Genomic DNA, 13419 nt, shown 5'->3' on the forward strand with positions numbered 1-13419 from the left:
GGTGGGTGCATGTGGGTGGCTCAGTGTGTTTAGTTTGTTTCATCATACCAGTCAGTCAAGTGAACACATACATGTCTATTCTAACATGATAGGATTCAAACATACAGAGCAGAACCTCTGTATGTGTGTGTCTTGACTCCTCTCCCTCCGCTGATCATTATTTTAGTCCCGAGCCACAGCTGTGCAGCGCTTTCAGATTATAACACGTACATACGAGGTGCAAGCAGAGACACATGCTGACACGCCCTCAGACAAGTGACTGACAACAACCTTGACTTCAGCAGAGCGTCCTCCACGTTATGTCTGATGGTGTTGATCTAAGAGACAATGAGGGACAAATCTCTGGCCGTTTAAAGGCAGAATGTAGAGAAATATAGGAGCAAATTATGAGAATTAGGTCAAACAATGTGTACAGTTTTGTTTTTTTTTTTAGGATTAATCAGACACAATCTGACTATTATTCTGCTGAAATAACTGTTGTGGTGCTGAGAAATGAATAAAACCTGTGAAAATAATACAGCAAAATGGCCTCCAGAAATATAAATATATACATATATCTTTATGTAATGTATTTATAAAAGACTTAGGGTGTGTACAGACAAGCAGCTTTCCATTTTTTCAAAAGTGCATATTTATGTTGAAACAAGACTCCAAACTTAACTGGAGCCCAAAGTCGCCGACAGTATTTTGAACCGTGAACAGTCTCGGTTATTCCTCCCCAGTGCACCTGAGATCTGCGGCCCGGTTCAGCAATTCACCATATCAGGGTCCGTCAGCGCCGCTCTACATGTGATAAGTCTGTCTTGCAAGACTGTCTGGATGTTTCTGCCCTGTTGGCTTCAGAGTACATTGTGAAATTGGATTGAGATGCACTCACTCTGCATACGATCAGTCTGCTGGATGGTCGCCGATCCGCTGTAGGTGGAACATGACTTCACAGCTAGTGCGATTTTTATTTTATTGGTTCATGTATTTATCACTGAGTAATGATGCTTTTCTGATTAATAATGCTGCATAGCCTTCCCATGTCAAAGGATTTATAAATGGAAACGCTCTCCACCCTAACACGCGTCTAAAAACACTTTTTCTAAACATCTTGCTTTCACACATCCTCGTGCAAAAACTATTTCCTTCCTCCTTTCAACTCTTTCTCAGGTGAACCCTTTGTTCTCTGGACCCCTGCTCTCTGTTCTTACTCACATTGTGTCTTTCATTTCTTTGCACCGTGTCAACTGAATGCATATTTGATTACGGCTCACGCCATCACCTTGCCCTGAGCTGTTTGCAAGGTGTCATGGGCGGCCACTGATGCCGAGCGAGGTGGACAGAAAGCTCCTGAGGGGGAAGTAGAGGGCGAGCTAGCCGGCCACATCATACCACAAGTTTTATAACGGAAGGCTGCGGATTAAACGCATGTTGAATCATGAGATACAGAATAAAAATGCAGCCAGCACAGGAAATAATTAGTGGATTCAGGTACAGCTGCTTGAGTAAATAATTATAATGTTTCTGTTATTAAATTTTACAATCACTGATTTGGGGGTGAAGTACATCAATATTTAGTTTAATTTAATTCTGTGAAATGCAGCGATATGTACACGTGAGAGACATTTTATCCCGACCTTATTTTAGCTCACACCGTCAGCCACAGCTTCACGAGTTAATTGTCACCAAATAAAAAGGCTTATATTTTAGCAAGAGCGCTGTTTCGGTCATATATGTGGTTCTCTGTGCTGCGTTCAGGAACGTTGGCAGCGTGGAGACGTCTGAACAAACTGTAGTGATTGAATAACTGCTCCTAATTCAGATCCAACTGGCTCTGTTTTCATGTTGTGTCATTTCCCCCTCCTGCTGATTTCCACCTGCTTTGAAGGATGTGCTCGGGGATTTGACTTCCTCCAAACCATACCATGCACGTTTCCTAAACAAACCGCATGTAGATTTATCCTCCGAACAAAAGGCTATTCCTGTGCACGTTGGAGGAATCCAGTATTCTTCAACATGGGCATGAAGCTAGGCTGCGATGCGTGATACGTACTGAGGAGACAAAAGAAAAACACTGCAGGACGTGGAAATAATCACACAATCTAGCAGTGTTTAGATGAGCATCTGTCAGCTTTTGATGTTGGTTCAGTTCTACATGATTCACAAGATAGTTTGCATTCTTTGGGTTTGCATTATCTAAAACTATTATCCTAGAGATTTGCTTTTCATATATCTTCATTAAAGGTTCAGTATTTGCTAGAACTGTTCTGAAACCCCTCTAGAGCCAATCGAAGCCTCTATACTTACAGTAGAAACAGCTATTCGTGCCGATGCAACGGCTTTAAATGCTGGAGCTTTCTTATAACATGCAGCCTTTGCACACACAGCGTTTGTGAATGTAACTTCTCCAAGGTGAGCAGAGACACAGTGAGAGGTGTGTCAGCAATCATCAAACGGCACAATGCAGTTTCTTTTTAAAGCCTTTATAAGTGCATTTGACATCTCACCACCCGCCTGCTTGTACAAGGCCAGTGGCTGTAGCTGCTGAAGCCTTCTTTGCTGTTTCAGCTTTCAGTTGGTGCAGATGCGTCCTCACAGAATGAAAAGCAACGGCTGATGGCTCTCTGTCTGTCTCTGCCTTTGTCTGTTGTTACAGGATAAGTTATTCACTTCATCTGCGCGTGGACTCATCTGTGTGCTTCAAGTCCTGATTGGATATTGTCTCTGAGTCTTGCAGATCACTGCAATCACTGACACATAATCATGCACTGTGTTTTCTTGTTGTTGTTGCCTGTTTGGTGTTGCTGTGGTCCACTTGTGTACACTTCCTTGACTCTGCGATGCCCTCAGCCTGGGACGACCCGGGGTGGACTGCTACTGTCAGCATGAGAGCGGAGCAGCTGTTCTTCAGCTCCAGTTCCTCATCAACGAGGTAAGCCACGATCCATTACAACGCCTTCTCAGCACTTTTAAATCTTCTCTATTACACTTTGGAGACCTGGCATAGCAGTGACAGCTTCATTTGTTCTTTATTTTTAAATTTAATGGATGTTTTTTTTTTAACCTAGACCTAAACATTTGCCTCAAAGTGTGCATTTTGTGTGAGTGAATGTAGCTGGTCCACTACTAACAATAACTAAGAGGACATTTGTTCCATTGTTGTCCTATTTTATGGGATTTGTTTTGATAATGATGACATCAGATAAAAGTTTCAAGTAACCCCAGCATCATCCTTTAACATGCACTGAGACTATTTCTTCTATTATCTGAGTTTTATTTGAGCAAATTGGGCAAATATAGCTCCTCTTTAAGGCACATAAAAATTAATCGCTAACAAGTTTCACAGAATTGCTGAAAGATGCAGCGTGGAACCATCAGACTCTTTCCACCTGGTGTTGCTGGTTCATGGTTTGTTATTTACCACTGCTAACCAGGAGAGTCCCACAAACCACATTACTAGAGAGTTCAACGAGGCCAGTAAGAAATCTTGGTGTGTTCCTATGTTTTATTATCCAACCAGATTTGGAGTAACTCTTTATTAAAATCAGCTCCACCCCGACACGTCACACTGTTGCTCAGAAAAGGTGAAATCCTTGCAGAGATGAGTGGAAGCAGGACTTCACTTGGACTGTTATTGCTGGATTTCACTTGATCGTTGATCGCCGGTGCTGCTGATCTGCATGCTTGTGCACGCCTGATGTAGTTTAGCAGCTTGTGGTGAAGCTGTTATTACCAGTGCTGCGTATGGAGACGTTTGGTGAGGCAGCTGAAAGGATAAACCTGTTAACTATCACATGACCTGTCGCTCTCTGAAGTCTTTGAACGAGCCGGCGTGCCTTTCAGCGAGACGCTTTGCCGGGTTGGACGCGTCGGCTCCCTCCGACTCAGTTAGGAAAACGTTTGCAGAAGGGCTTCGCTGGGCCCTGACTGTCAGCTGTAAGCAAAAATAATGCCGCATTTCGCTTTGAGCTTCTGCTTTGTGGACAATCTACGGACGGTCGACAAGAGCGCTCGCATTCGTCACCATGAAAGCAGCAGTGTGGTTATGAGAGGAAACAAAAAGCAGTTGGCGTGGCCATTGTGCCTGCAGGGAGTGGCAGGAGAGCTCTGCACACACACACACACACACACACACACTATCCCACTATCCCACCGTCATGCATTGAGGCAACTCATAGAAAATGCAGCTTCTATTAAAACACTCTAAAATGATGGTGGCTCATATAACAGGGTACTGAGATACCGCTCTAGCATCGGTGCACCATGCATCACCACGTCCAGCACACTGACTGCTCACTTACTGTCAAATACATCCCGTATCTCGACATGCACAGCTGATATGAGGTATTCTCTTCATCTGTGAGCAGTCATAATGATTTATTGCTTTATGTTTCCCATGCTTAATGTTGTACAGTAGCTAGAAACTAGTTGAAAAGAAGCCTGTCTACAATTCATAGAAAAAAATCTCACCTTTTTTGGGGGGAAACATGGTTGTAAGGATTTAGAGATAAAGAGAACCATAATCCTGCAATTGGGAGTTTTATTGGAACCCCTTGGGGCATGTGATTACCCAAATGATGAATTAAATTACACAAAATTGTATTTGATGATTTCGCTTTTCAATTTAATGACCGGAGTAATACTTAAAAAGTCCTTTTTTACAGAAACCCAAGTCTGGGGAAGTGCACGCCGGCGCACATGGATGCTCGGTTCATAGCATCCAGTCCTGGAGTAGCACCAGTTATTAACTCTCCGTGGTTTCGTCTGAAGCTGCTGATAACATAGATTTGCCTGAACTATAACAGAACTCTTTTGAAAGGGAACAGCAGGAGCCAAAACACTGTATAATTAACTGTTTTAATTAAGGATCATTATGATCATTACTAGCTGAAGGACACGGAGGTTTTCCTGCTCTGCCTCTAAAACCATTTTACCTCGCTGCTCGTTTTTTTTCTTTCTAGCGACAGACAACAAGCGTGTGGGCTGACACCTGGCAGCTCTGTGTCAAGTGGCTGATTTTAGGACTTTAACAACAGTTCCATGCCGTATTTTGAACAAAATACTCTGAGCAAAAAAAAAAAAAAAAGGCTTGGTGTTAATTAAAGAGCAGGAGCCGGGTCACACAGTTCTCACACATGAAGCTGCTTTAACTTCTCCTTTATTCTGCTGTAATCGCTCTCCCCTCCCTCTCGCTTTGCTTTTCTCTTCCTTTACCCACTCCATTTCTTTTTAAGCCCACTGGCTCTTTCAGCCCACTTCTCCATCACTCATTGGCCTACTTGTGATGTGTCTGAGGCAAATGGAGGTGGATGGGCCTAAAGAGGCGTGCGTGTGTGTTTAGTGCGACAGGTACGGGCTTTGTATGTGCATGTACCTGTGTGTGTGTGTGTGTGTGTGTGTGTGTGTGTGTGTGTGTGTGTGTGTGTGTGTGTGTGTGGGTCTCAGTGCCCAAATGTTTTCACAAGAGTGCAACAGTGTGTGTTCAGTCGAGAGTGTGCGACGGTACGTGGGTTCAAGTGCATCTCTTTAAATTGGTGGATTTGTAAAAACGTGCATGTTTGTGTGTATCTGCTTGTCTTTGCTGCTCTTGCATTTTAATTCCTGAACTTTCTCCACCCAGTAGTGTGTCTGCATGCGCTACACATGGGCGGACACACTCTCCAGCTAGTCCTTCCTGTCAACAGACTCAAACGCTGACTGTAGATCTTGTCATCCCTTGACTGGCTAATAGCAGCGCTGTATGTCAGAGCCCTCTCTCTCTCTCTCGCGGGTTCATTGTGTGGGCTGCTGGTCGCCTTGTTAATGGCTTGCATATTCAGACTGGCCTCCTGACACTCAGTGAGGTGGAATGACTTCTTCCTATTAGATGTACGAACCCACAAATGAGACCACTTCTTGCAGGCACCTGTGAGTGATGTACATTTGCTTGCATTTAAAATATCCACCTTCTCTCCGTCACACAGAAACCACACAGTTCAGCACATGTGGTGGTCAAGTGTTTTATTGTACACTCATAATCTCACATGAGGACACCCTCGTAAGCAGCTCGCTCGTTATCTTACCAGGAAAAAAACCTTATTTTTGTGTCACTGTCGGTGGAAAGCATGAATAGGCTAATTAATGTGTTTGTTTCCTGGTTCTGAATTCATTATTTTGCTGGATGAATAATACATCTTAAGAGGCTGAGGGAGACGATGGTGAAGGTTCGCTGTCAGAGCAGGTTTAGAGGTGGGCTGGAGCGTAAAGATGGAGGACGGCTCAGGAAAGGAAGAGGTGATGGTTTGGCTAAATGGAAGAGTAGGTCATCTATCTATCTATCTATCTATCNTATCTATCTATCTATCTATCTATCTATCTATCTATCTATCTATCTATCTATCTATCTATCTATCTATCTATCTATCTATCTATCTATCTATCTCAGGCTGGACTGACCAATACTGAAAGAATGTAAAATATTCCTGTTTTTCATTAATTAAAAGGAACAGAGACTCTATTTTCTACCCACTTTTTCATTTGCTGCATTGATGAGGTACAAAGCCGTGTTAGAAATGTATTTAAAGGTCAACTTGAGCTGGAAGATTGATTATGTTTTTTAACACTGGCAGAGAAATGTGGTGCAAAGAAAGTGTCGTCATTATATGTTTAAAAAAAAAACACTTGCAGATTGACTTTCCTGTGCAAAGTTTCCAACACCCGAGAAGTCCTAAAAATGGGTCTCATCCCTTGATTAGTCTTCAAATTAACTTTTTCCAGGAGAGGAGGACGTAGAGGTGGATGATGATGAGGAAAACAGACGCGTTATAAGACAAGCAGGTGGCCAGACACACATCTCATTAACCTTTGACACGAGCCAACAGGACCTCAGTTTGGAGAAAGAAATGAGCTCCCTGCAGCTGAAGCTCCTCTTTTCCTAGAAATGAAAATGTTCAGGGATGTTTTAGGTAGCGCCTGACTGATTTATCGGCCGGTGATTTTCTAAGCCAATGTATTGGCCTACCACAGATACACTGGTATATATATATATATATATACAGTCTTACATGAAAGGTTAATTTAAAAGAACATTATGCAGCAAGCAAAGCAGTAAACAGCTTCAGGGTGTACTGCAAAGCAAGTTTGACAAAGCCAGGCTTTCTTTGGGTGAACTAGCTTTACGAAACCTAAAACCCCAATCAGAGGGAGTCAGGACACTGGTTTTCTACTTTCCTTTTTTTTTTTACCCAGGTTTTCTTTACCAGGCTCTGTGCAGGGGTTGTTCAGCATGTCATCTGACCCTTCTTTCACTGAAAATGGACCGATGTGTTCCACCTACTTCAGTCAAGAGGAACAGGTTGTTATCATGGAGAGCTGTGAGGAACATTAAAAATGATTTCAGTGGAGTGTTGTTACTGCAAATGCTGCAAGAGAGGAATGCTGTCAGTGTAATATGTACGGTACTATGTTTATTCTGTGCACTCCTAATGCAGCTGCTTATTTCTAACACAACATCTGCACATTAGAGACCATGAACTATATATTCATTTTAACATAATGCTGAAGAAGTAGGGCTGACACTGGCCTATAATGAAGGATTCACGGACATCAAGTTAGTTTTGGGTCACATTAATGTTATTGATTGAATAAACTCGGGAGTAAATACAAATGGACGAACCAATTTCTTTCTAATCTGCGTTTTATTTGCTGCAATAACAGCACTGTGTGAATCAGACTCGGCAGCAAATCAGGACGAAGTACATAAACTAATTTATGCATTTTCTGCATCAGTAACTGGATGCACAATGTGGAACTGAAACTCAGAGTGAAAATGTTCAGTAAAAGACTCATTACAGCTTCATACCAAACTGTCCTCTGGAGCAGGTTAGCTGCGCAGCATCTGTTACCATGGTGATTTAGCAGGTTAGCTGTGCAGCATCTGTTACCATGGTGATTTATCAGGTTAAGGGTGGTGCGGACTTTAGCGGTCTCTTTACGGTAAGCTACCATCTAATATATTGCTGGAAACCAATAAAAATGACCCTGTAATTTCTCCTGACTCTAACATAGCCGTCCCTGATAACTGTCGCGCCATTCATGCCTAAATTACATCCGTTTGCCGTGTTAGCGGATTAGCTAACCGGCTATAGTTCGTCATTAGCACAGTGGAGCGTTAGCATGGGAGCGTCTGTTCCCGTTAACTTCGCAGCTCAGCAGGTGACGGCGCGGTGGTGGATACTGACATCTCCTAGTGGTTGATAGGTAATGCTGGAAAGTGATAAACAGTGTCTCTATCGGTTTACTTCCCTGGGAAAACCGCTATATAACACAGAGTTGTACTAGCTTGCTAGCTAGCAAACCGCGTAGCTGCATTCACAGCTCGTCAGTTGAGTGGGAGCTAAAGTGTTAGCATCAAAGCTAATGCTAACGCTACATGCATAACCTTCTTTACAAAACTGTAGCACGATATTCATTCATGATGTGCCTGATCTTCAGAGTACTATTTACCCTTTTCAGCTTCTATCATTTGAGCTCTATGGAGGACCTCAGGGAGTTGTCTGGACATTAGCATCAGTCCACACTCTGCCTGACATATTGATTAATTAGCCAATAGCAGTTACTGCCATGAGTGTTTAATGAGTGTTATTGACAGTGATGTCTGTCATCTAAATCAATACAGAAGTACAAAATATGATAAAGTCTGTGGGCCTGAAGAACATGATATGAGTGGAAAACATGAAATGCATCTCTCTCTTGTTTTGCCTTTTAAAACATATAAGCTTATTTCATTAGACCTACATTAGGTGAAGATAAATAAGCACATCTGTGTCCAGTTTCTAGTGATTTCTGTTGCACAGTCTTCTCTGATTGCCATTTCTACCCATGCTGTGCGCCGTCCCTGCACCTGGTCACCCCTGCCTTTGTTGCCGTCAAGACATCAAGATAATTCTAGCATGACAGGCAGGCCTTCACCCCGTCTGCCTCGCTCGCTGTCTTCTCCCTCTGTCTGCTATGATTTCTTCATTATACCTGCTGCTCCATTTCTCCACTGCGTTCTGCCTTATCGGTGCCGGCGACAGAAAAAACAAAGTGCACTGGAAGCACCTGGAAAGAAATCTTCAAAACAATCTTTTGACATTTGTACAGTGATTAATGATGCTTTAGAAGTGAAATATAATGCAGTTTTTATTGTATTATCTACATTTTGATCCATATGATCAGCTCTCAGCAGTTAGTTTAGATTTATCTCCATGTGCATTGTATACCTATCAGCCAGATAGCACACAATTTATTAAATTGTCAAATGCTTTTACTGTGTTAAATGTCTGTCTCTGAAGAAACAGTAAATCAAACCAGCACATGTCGACGTGCTTTTTGAACTTAAATGCATGCGTGCATGAAAAATAGCTTTACATAAGATGGTTCCAGCCCTCCCCGAAATGATCTTACCCGTGAATGTTGGCACATTACAAGAATTACTTTAATTTGTAGACGCTGTTTTACGGCAAAATGGAGCGTAAGTGAATGGGAAATTAATAATTCCACCAATATAAAAACAGTTCCAATCCCACCAGGGTGCAATTCTATTACACGGTAAGACAGGAAGGAGTCAAATTAAAAGAAACACTCTTGATAAGGTGAGATTATGTAAAAAAAGAAAGACAAAGAAAACAGAGTGAGAGATGCTCTAATTTTCAGTATGCGCCAGGTGATCATGATCATCACCAGTCAGATTTAACATGAATCAGCAGCATCATAACCTGGTTTATGGAAACAAAACAGGAGGCAGTGGGTGGAAAATGCTTGAATAATTATGTTGCTCATTAATTCTCTCCTTCCTGATGACTCATTTCTGAACAGTACATTTGTGTACGAATTGTTGTCATATTTTTAAGTGAGACGTAAAAGTCAGAGGCAGCAATAAAAACTTTGTTTATATGTTATCCTCATGAATGAGGGTTTTTAAAAATATTGTTTTACTGTGTGGCTGTAGTTTATTCTTTTTTTTAAAAATAACAATAATTACATTTATGCTGTATTTGTTTTTAAAACTGCAGAAGACACAGACATTGTTTGCTGTGCAGAGGACAGACTCAGTGAATGGTCGGAAAATATCACCAAACTGGAAATCAGTGGGACGCAGTGTTGTCATCCTCCTTCGCAAAGCGCAGCAAAGTCGTTAATCCCATGATTAAGTTTGTAATCTAAAGCTAATTCTCTTCGGGCTCCAGTCCTTACAGTGACCCCTTGGTAGCAAAGCCGCACAGGGACTTTCACTGTAATTACAATTCTCCTCCTCAGAAGAAGAGGACGTCATCGTGAGAGGATTTACTATTTTCCTTTCACACTCTACACTCAGTTTCATGTAATGTGTGTGTTAGCACAGCCAGGAGGATGTGAAATTAGACTTTTTTTCTTTTCTAGTGAAACAGTTGCTTAAATGTTTGCTGGCTCATTTCTGTCGACCTTTGGAGATTTGGAGTGTGTGTAGTTAAGGGGGGAAGTGGAGCAGGTTTTACTGGTCTACTGGTCTACATGGAGTGTTCACTGGTGGTATTTAGCTGAATTATAACTGCGCTGCAAACTGGATTATATCAGGTCATGTTTGCAAATGAGAACTGGTTCTCAAACATTTTTACCTGGTAAAATAAAAAAAAACAAAAAAAACAAAAAGCTTCAATTGCTGCATTTGATATGTTGTATAAATGTCATCATGTTGTTTTGGCTGAATGCTCTTGTGTTGGTCCTAAAAGGCAGCGAGTCCTCTGTGTTCCCTGTTAGGATTCTGTATTGACCTGTCTTTGCTCTCTGTCCTTTAGGGGGCGCTGGTCACGGCCTGTGCCGATGACACGCTACACTTGTGGAACCTGCGCCAGAGGCGGCCGGCTGTCCTGCATTCACTCAAATTCAACAGAGAGAGGTAAGCCAGGATTCCGCTCAATAAAGCACACACAGACACACACGTCTGAACACACACACGGGGGTACACACTCACACACACCGTGCACACACACTCCACGCTGTGCCGCAGTGAGAGCTGAACGTCTCAGGTTGGTGTATTCCATGTTGGATTGGTGGAGCGCAGTGTTGTTGCACATCTGGTCCAGGGCCTCTGGTCTACCTCCGACTCCCTGCCTGACCAGCCTGACCTGGTAGCTCTCTGTTCCTTCTCAACTAAACAACACCTCTGCCCTGTGGAACACCTTCTCCACCACAGGCTGTGAGACCTCCAAGGTATCCAAAACCATCTCCTTTGACATGCCGCTACCCAAACCCTGGAACCACACTGAACAGTTTTACATGGTTGTGACCAACTGGTATGACGCTGGAACTGGTGGAACATGATGCTAATGAGTCGGTCTGTGGTGACGGTGGACGAGTGGCGTCTCATAATAACAACCTGTAGTGACGAGAGTTTATGTATTTTTTGTAGATTTATTGTTGGACTATTTGCCTTGATTCAGTCGGACATTACAGACAGACAGAGAGCATCGGAGTGGCATGCAGTAGATGCTGTAGCTTGCTGGGAGCTGAACTGGGGATCCACTGTTCAGGGCTCATGTCCCCATACGGCAGATGTAGCCGAGTATCATCGCCTCAGAAGTTGTGTCTTGCAGGTATTTTGCTTTTGCCCGCTAGCTAAGGCTCTTCCTAGAATACCTAAGTTCTGATTAGGTTGGGAGGAACATGACCACTGCAGAAACCTGGCAGACTAAACCCAGTGAGTTCGTTCAGAAGAAGTCTCTCTGTTGTTTATTTTATTTTTGCTGGAAATTTTAAAGATTCTTGCAGTTTCTATACTGAGACTTCTCTTTTCTCCTCTTCCCTTAGGCAGACATATTATCATGTATGTCTGTTTGACTTGATTCTATACCTCCTTGTCCTCAGCCAGCTGTTTTTTCATCCAGCTGTCCCAGCCCTAGCTTTGTTTGAGCCCATTTCCTATGTAGGTTAGGAATCTGTGAGATGTGGTGTTGAGCTTCGGCTCGGCTCTTTGCTTCTTTCCTCGCAGCAACACTTCGTCCTCTTCTCTCCGCCATTAAACTTTAATGGCTAACAATGGGCTCGACTTGCTGGTGCTCGATTTTAGGAACTTTCCCCCCTCTTTCCCTTTTTACAAAAACCTCTGGGGCCTCAGGTTCTACACAGAAGTGACTCAGTTGACAAAAAACAGCGCATTTGGTTGACCTAAATGGGTGCAACATCCCCAGTGCCCCACCTGAGCATCTTCAAAAACAGGTTACTCAAGGTGCGGCTGTCCACTGCAGCTCTATATAACCTGCAGTCCACCATTTCTGTCTGCAGGGAAAAACAGCACTGCTGTGTGCTGAAGGGAGCAGAGCATTTATTGCACTGCTGCTCTTCTTACTATGTCCTAGTAGGGTTTAAGTTATTATAAGCTATGCTTTTAGCCCTATTTCCAGGTAGAGCTCTCTAATTCAGGATGTTCTGGGCATATCATTATAGGTTCAGCTTTAATAGATGCAATTTCAAACCCCTTACTTTCTTTGGTGAGTTCATCAAGTGGATGATTCAGGCACAGTAATGTAGTGTTGTGAGGCAGAGAGGACGAAGAAATAAGGTTTAAATCCAGTCCATTCTCATCATCTGCTTCCATGACAGTAGCTCGTATGTCTGAGCTGTTCAATCAGGAGGAGAAACCTCTTATGCAGGACAAAGACAAGAACAATGATTGCATCACCTGCATGCTCATAAATATCCAGCATTCACCTGCTCCCACACGTCTTATATGACTCTCTGTAACAGACTGAGCTGCTGTATGTTCTGTTGTAGTTTTCTGTTCATACCTGGTCTCTCTGTGATAACAAAAAAGAGCTTCTGATTCCACAGCAAGTGGTTTCTACCTGTGGGTCAAGGCCGAGGACATTTAATGAACCCAACTGAATCTGAAACTGAATCCAGACTTATTTTATTTTTTGTGCAAAGTTTCCAGGCTCACAGTGTCAATACCAGTCTTGCCTTAGACGAGTACAAGTAAAAGCAAACTCACTCTGCTCGCTTTTACAGGCGAAGAACTTTGTCTGAGTCATGGGGCATGTTTTCTCTCTGCTGAAACTTTCCATCACAAGAGAGCAATAACCTGTCTCTGAGAGACGGAAGAATCTCGATCCTGCTATAAAAAAGCACATCATAAAACCCAACACTCCGGGGTACTTTCATAATGCAACAGAGCCTTAAAGGATAATGGGCTGGAGGAGTTTTCTAACATCCATGTGCTGTCGGAAACTTTCACAACAGGCTTCAAGTCGTCAGTCTCTGTGTGTGACAACAACTAGACAGTTTTCATTTCCTTTTTTTTCTTGTTTTTAAACTAAATCTTATTCAAATTTAAATGACTTTTAAACTCAGGAATAATTGAATCTAGAAACTCTGAAGTACTTTAAGATAGCAAATGGTTACCAGTGCTGCCTTCGATGTAGACATGGTTCCAGTCAT

The 13419-nt window shown here is 42.7% G+C and overlaps 1 protein-coding gene across 1 annotated transcript in view; it reads left to right on the forward strand.

The window, feature by feature from the left end:
* Positions 1-2835: 2835 nt before the first annotated feature.
* stxbp5l (syntaxin binding protein 5L) overlaps positions 2836-13419 on the forward strand; it is a gene marked incomplete at its 5' end in the record, with an annotated part of 76964 nt that continues 66380 nt past the window's right edge. Inside the window, 2 exons of the mRNA XM_008300158.1 lie at positions 2836-2917; positions 10782-10882. Coding sequence (XP_008298380.1) covers positions 2836-2917; positions 10782-10882 — 183 coding nt within the window. The remainder of the gene's footprint in view (positions 2918-10781; positions 10883-13419) is intronic.

The sequence above is a fragment of the Stegastes partitus genome, unplaced genomic scaffold, assembly GCF_000690725.1.
Source record: "Stegastes partitus isolate 25-593 unplaced genomic scaffold, Stegastes_partitus-1.0.2 Scaffold1504, whole genome shotgun sequence".
NCBI lineage: Eukaryota > Metazoa > Chordata > Actinopteri > Pomacentridae > Stegastes > Stegastes partitus.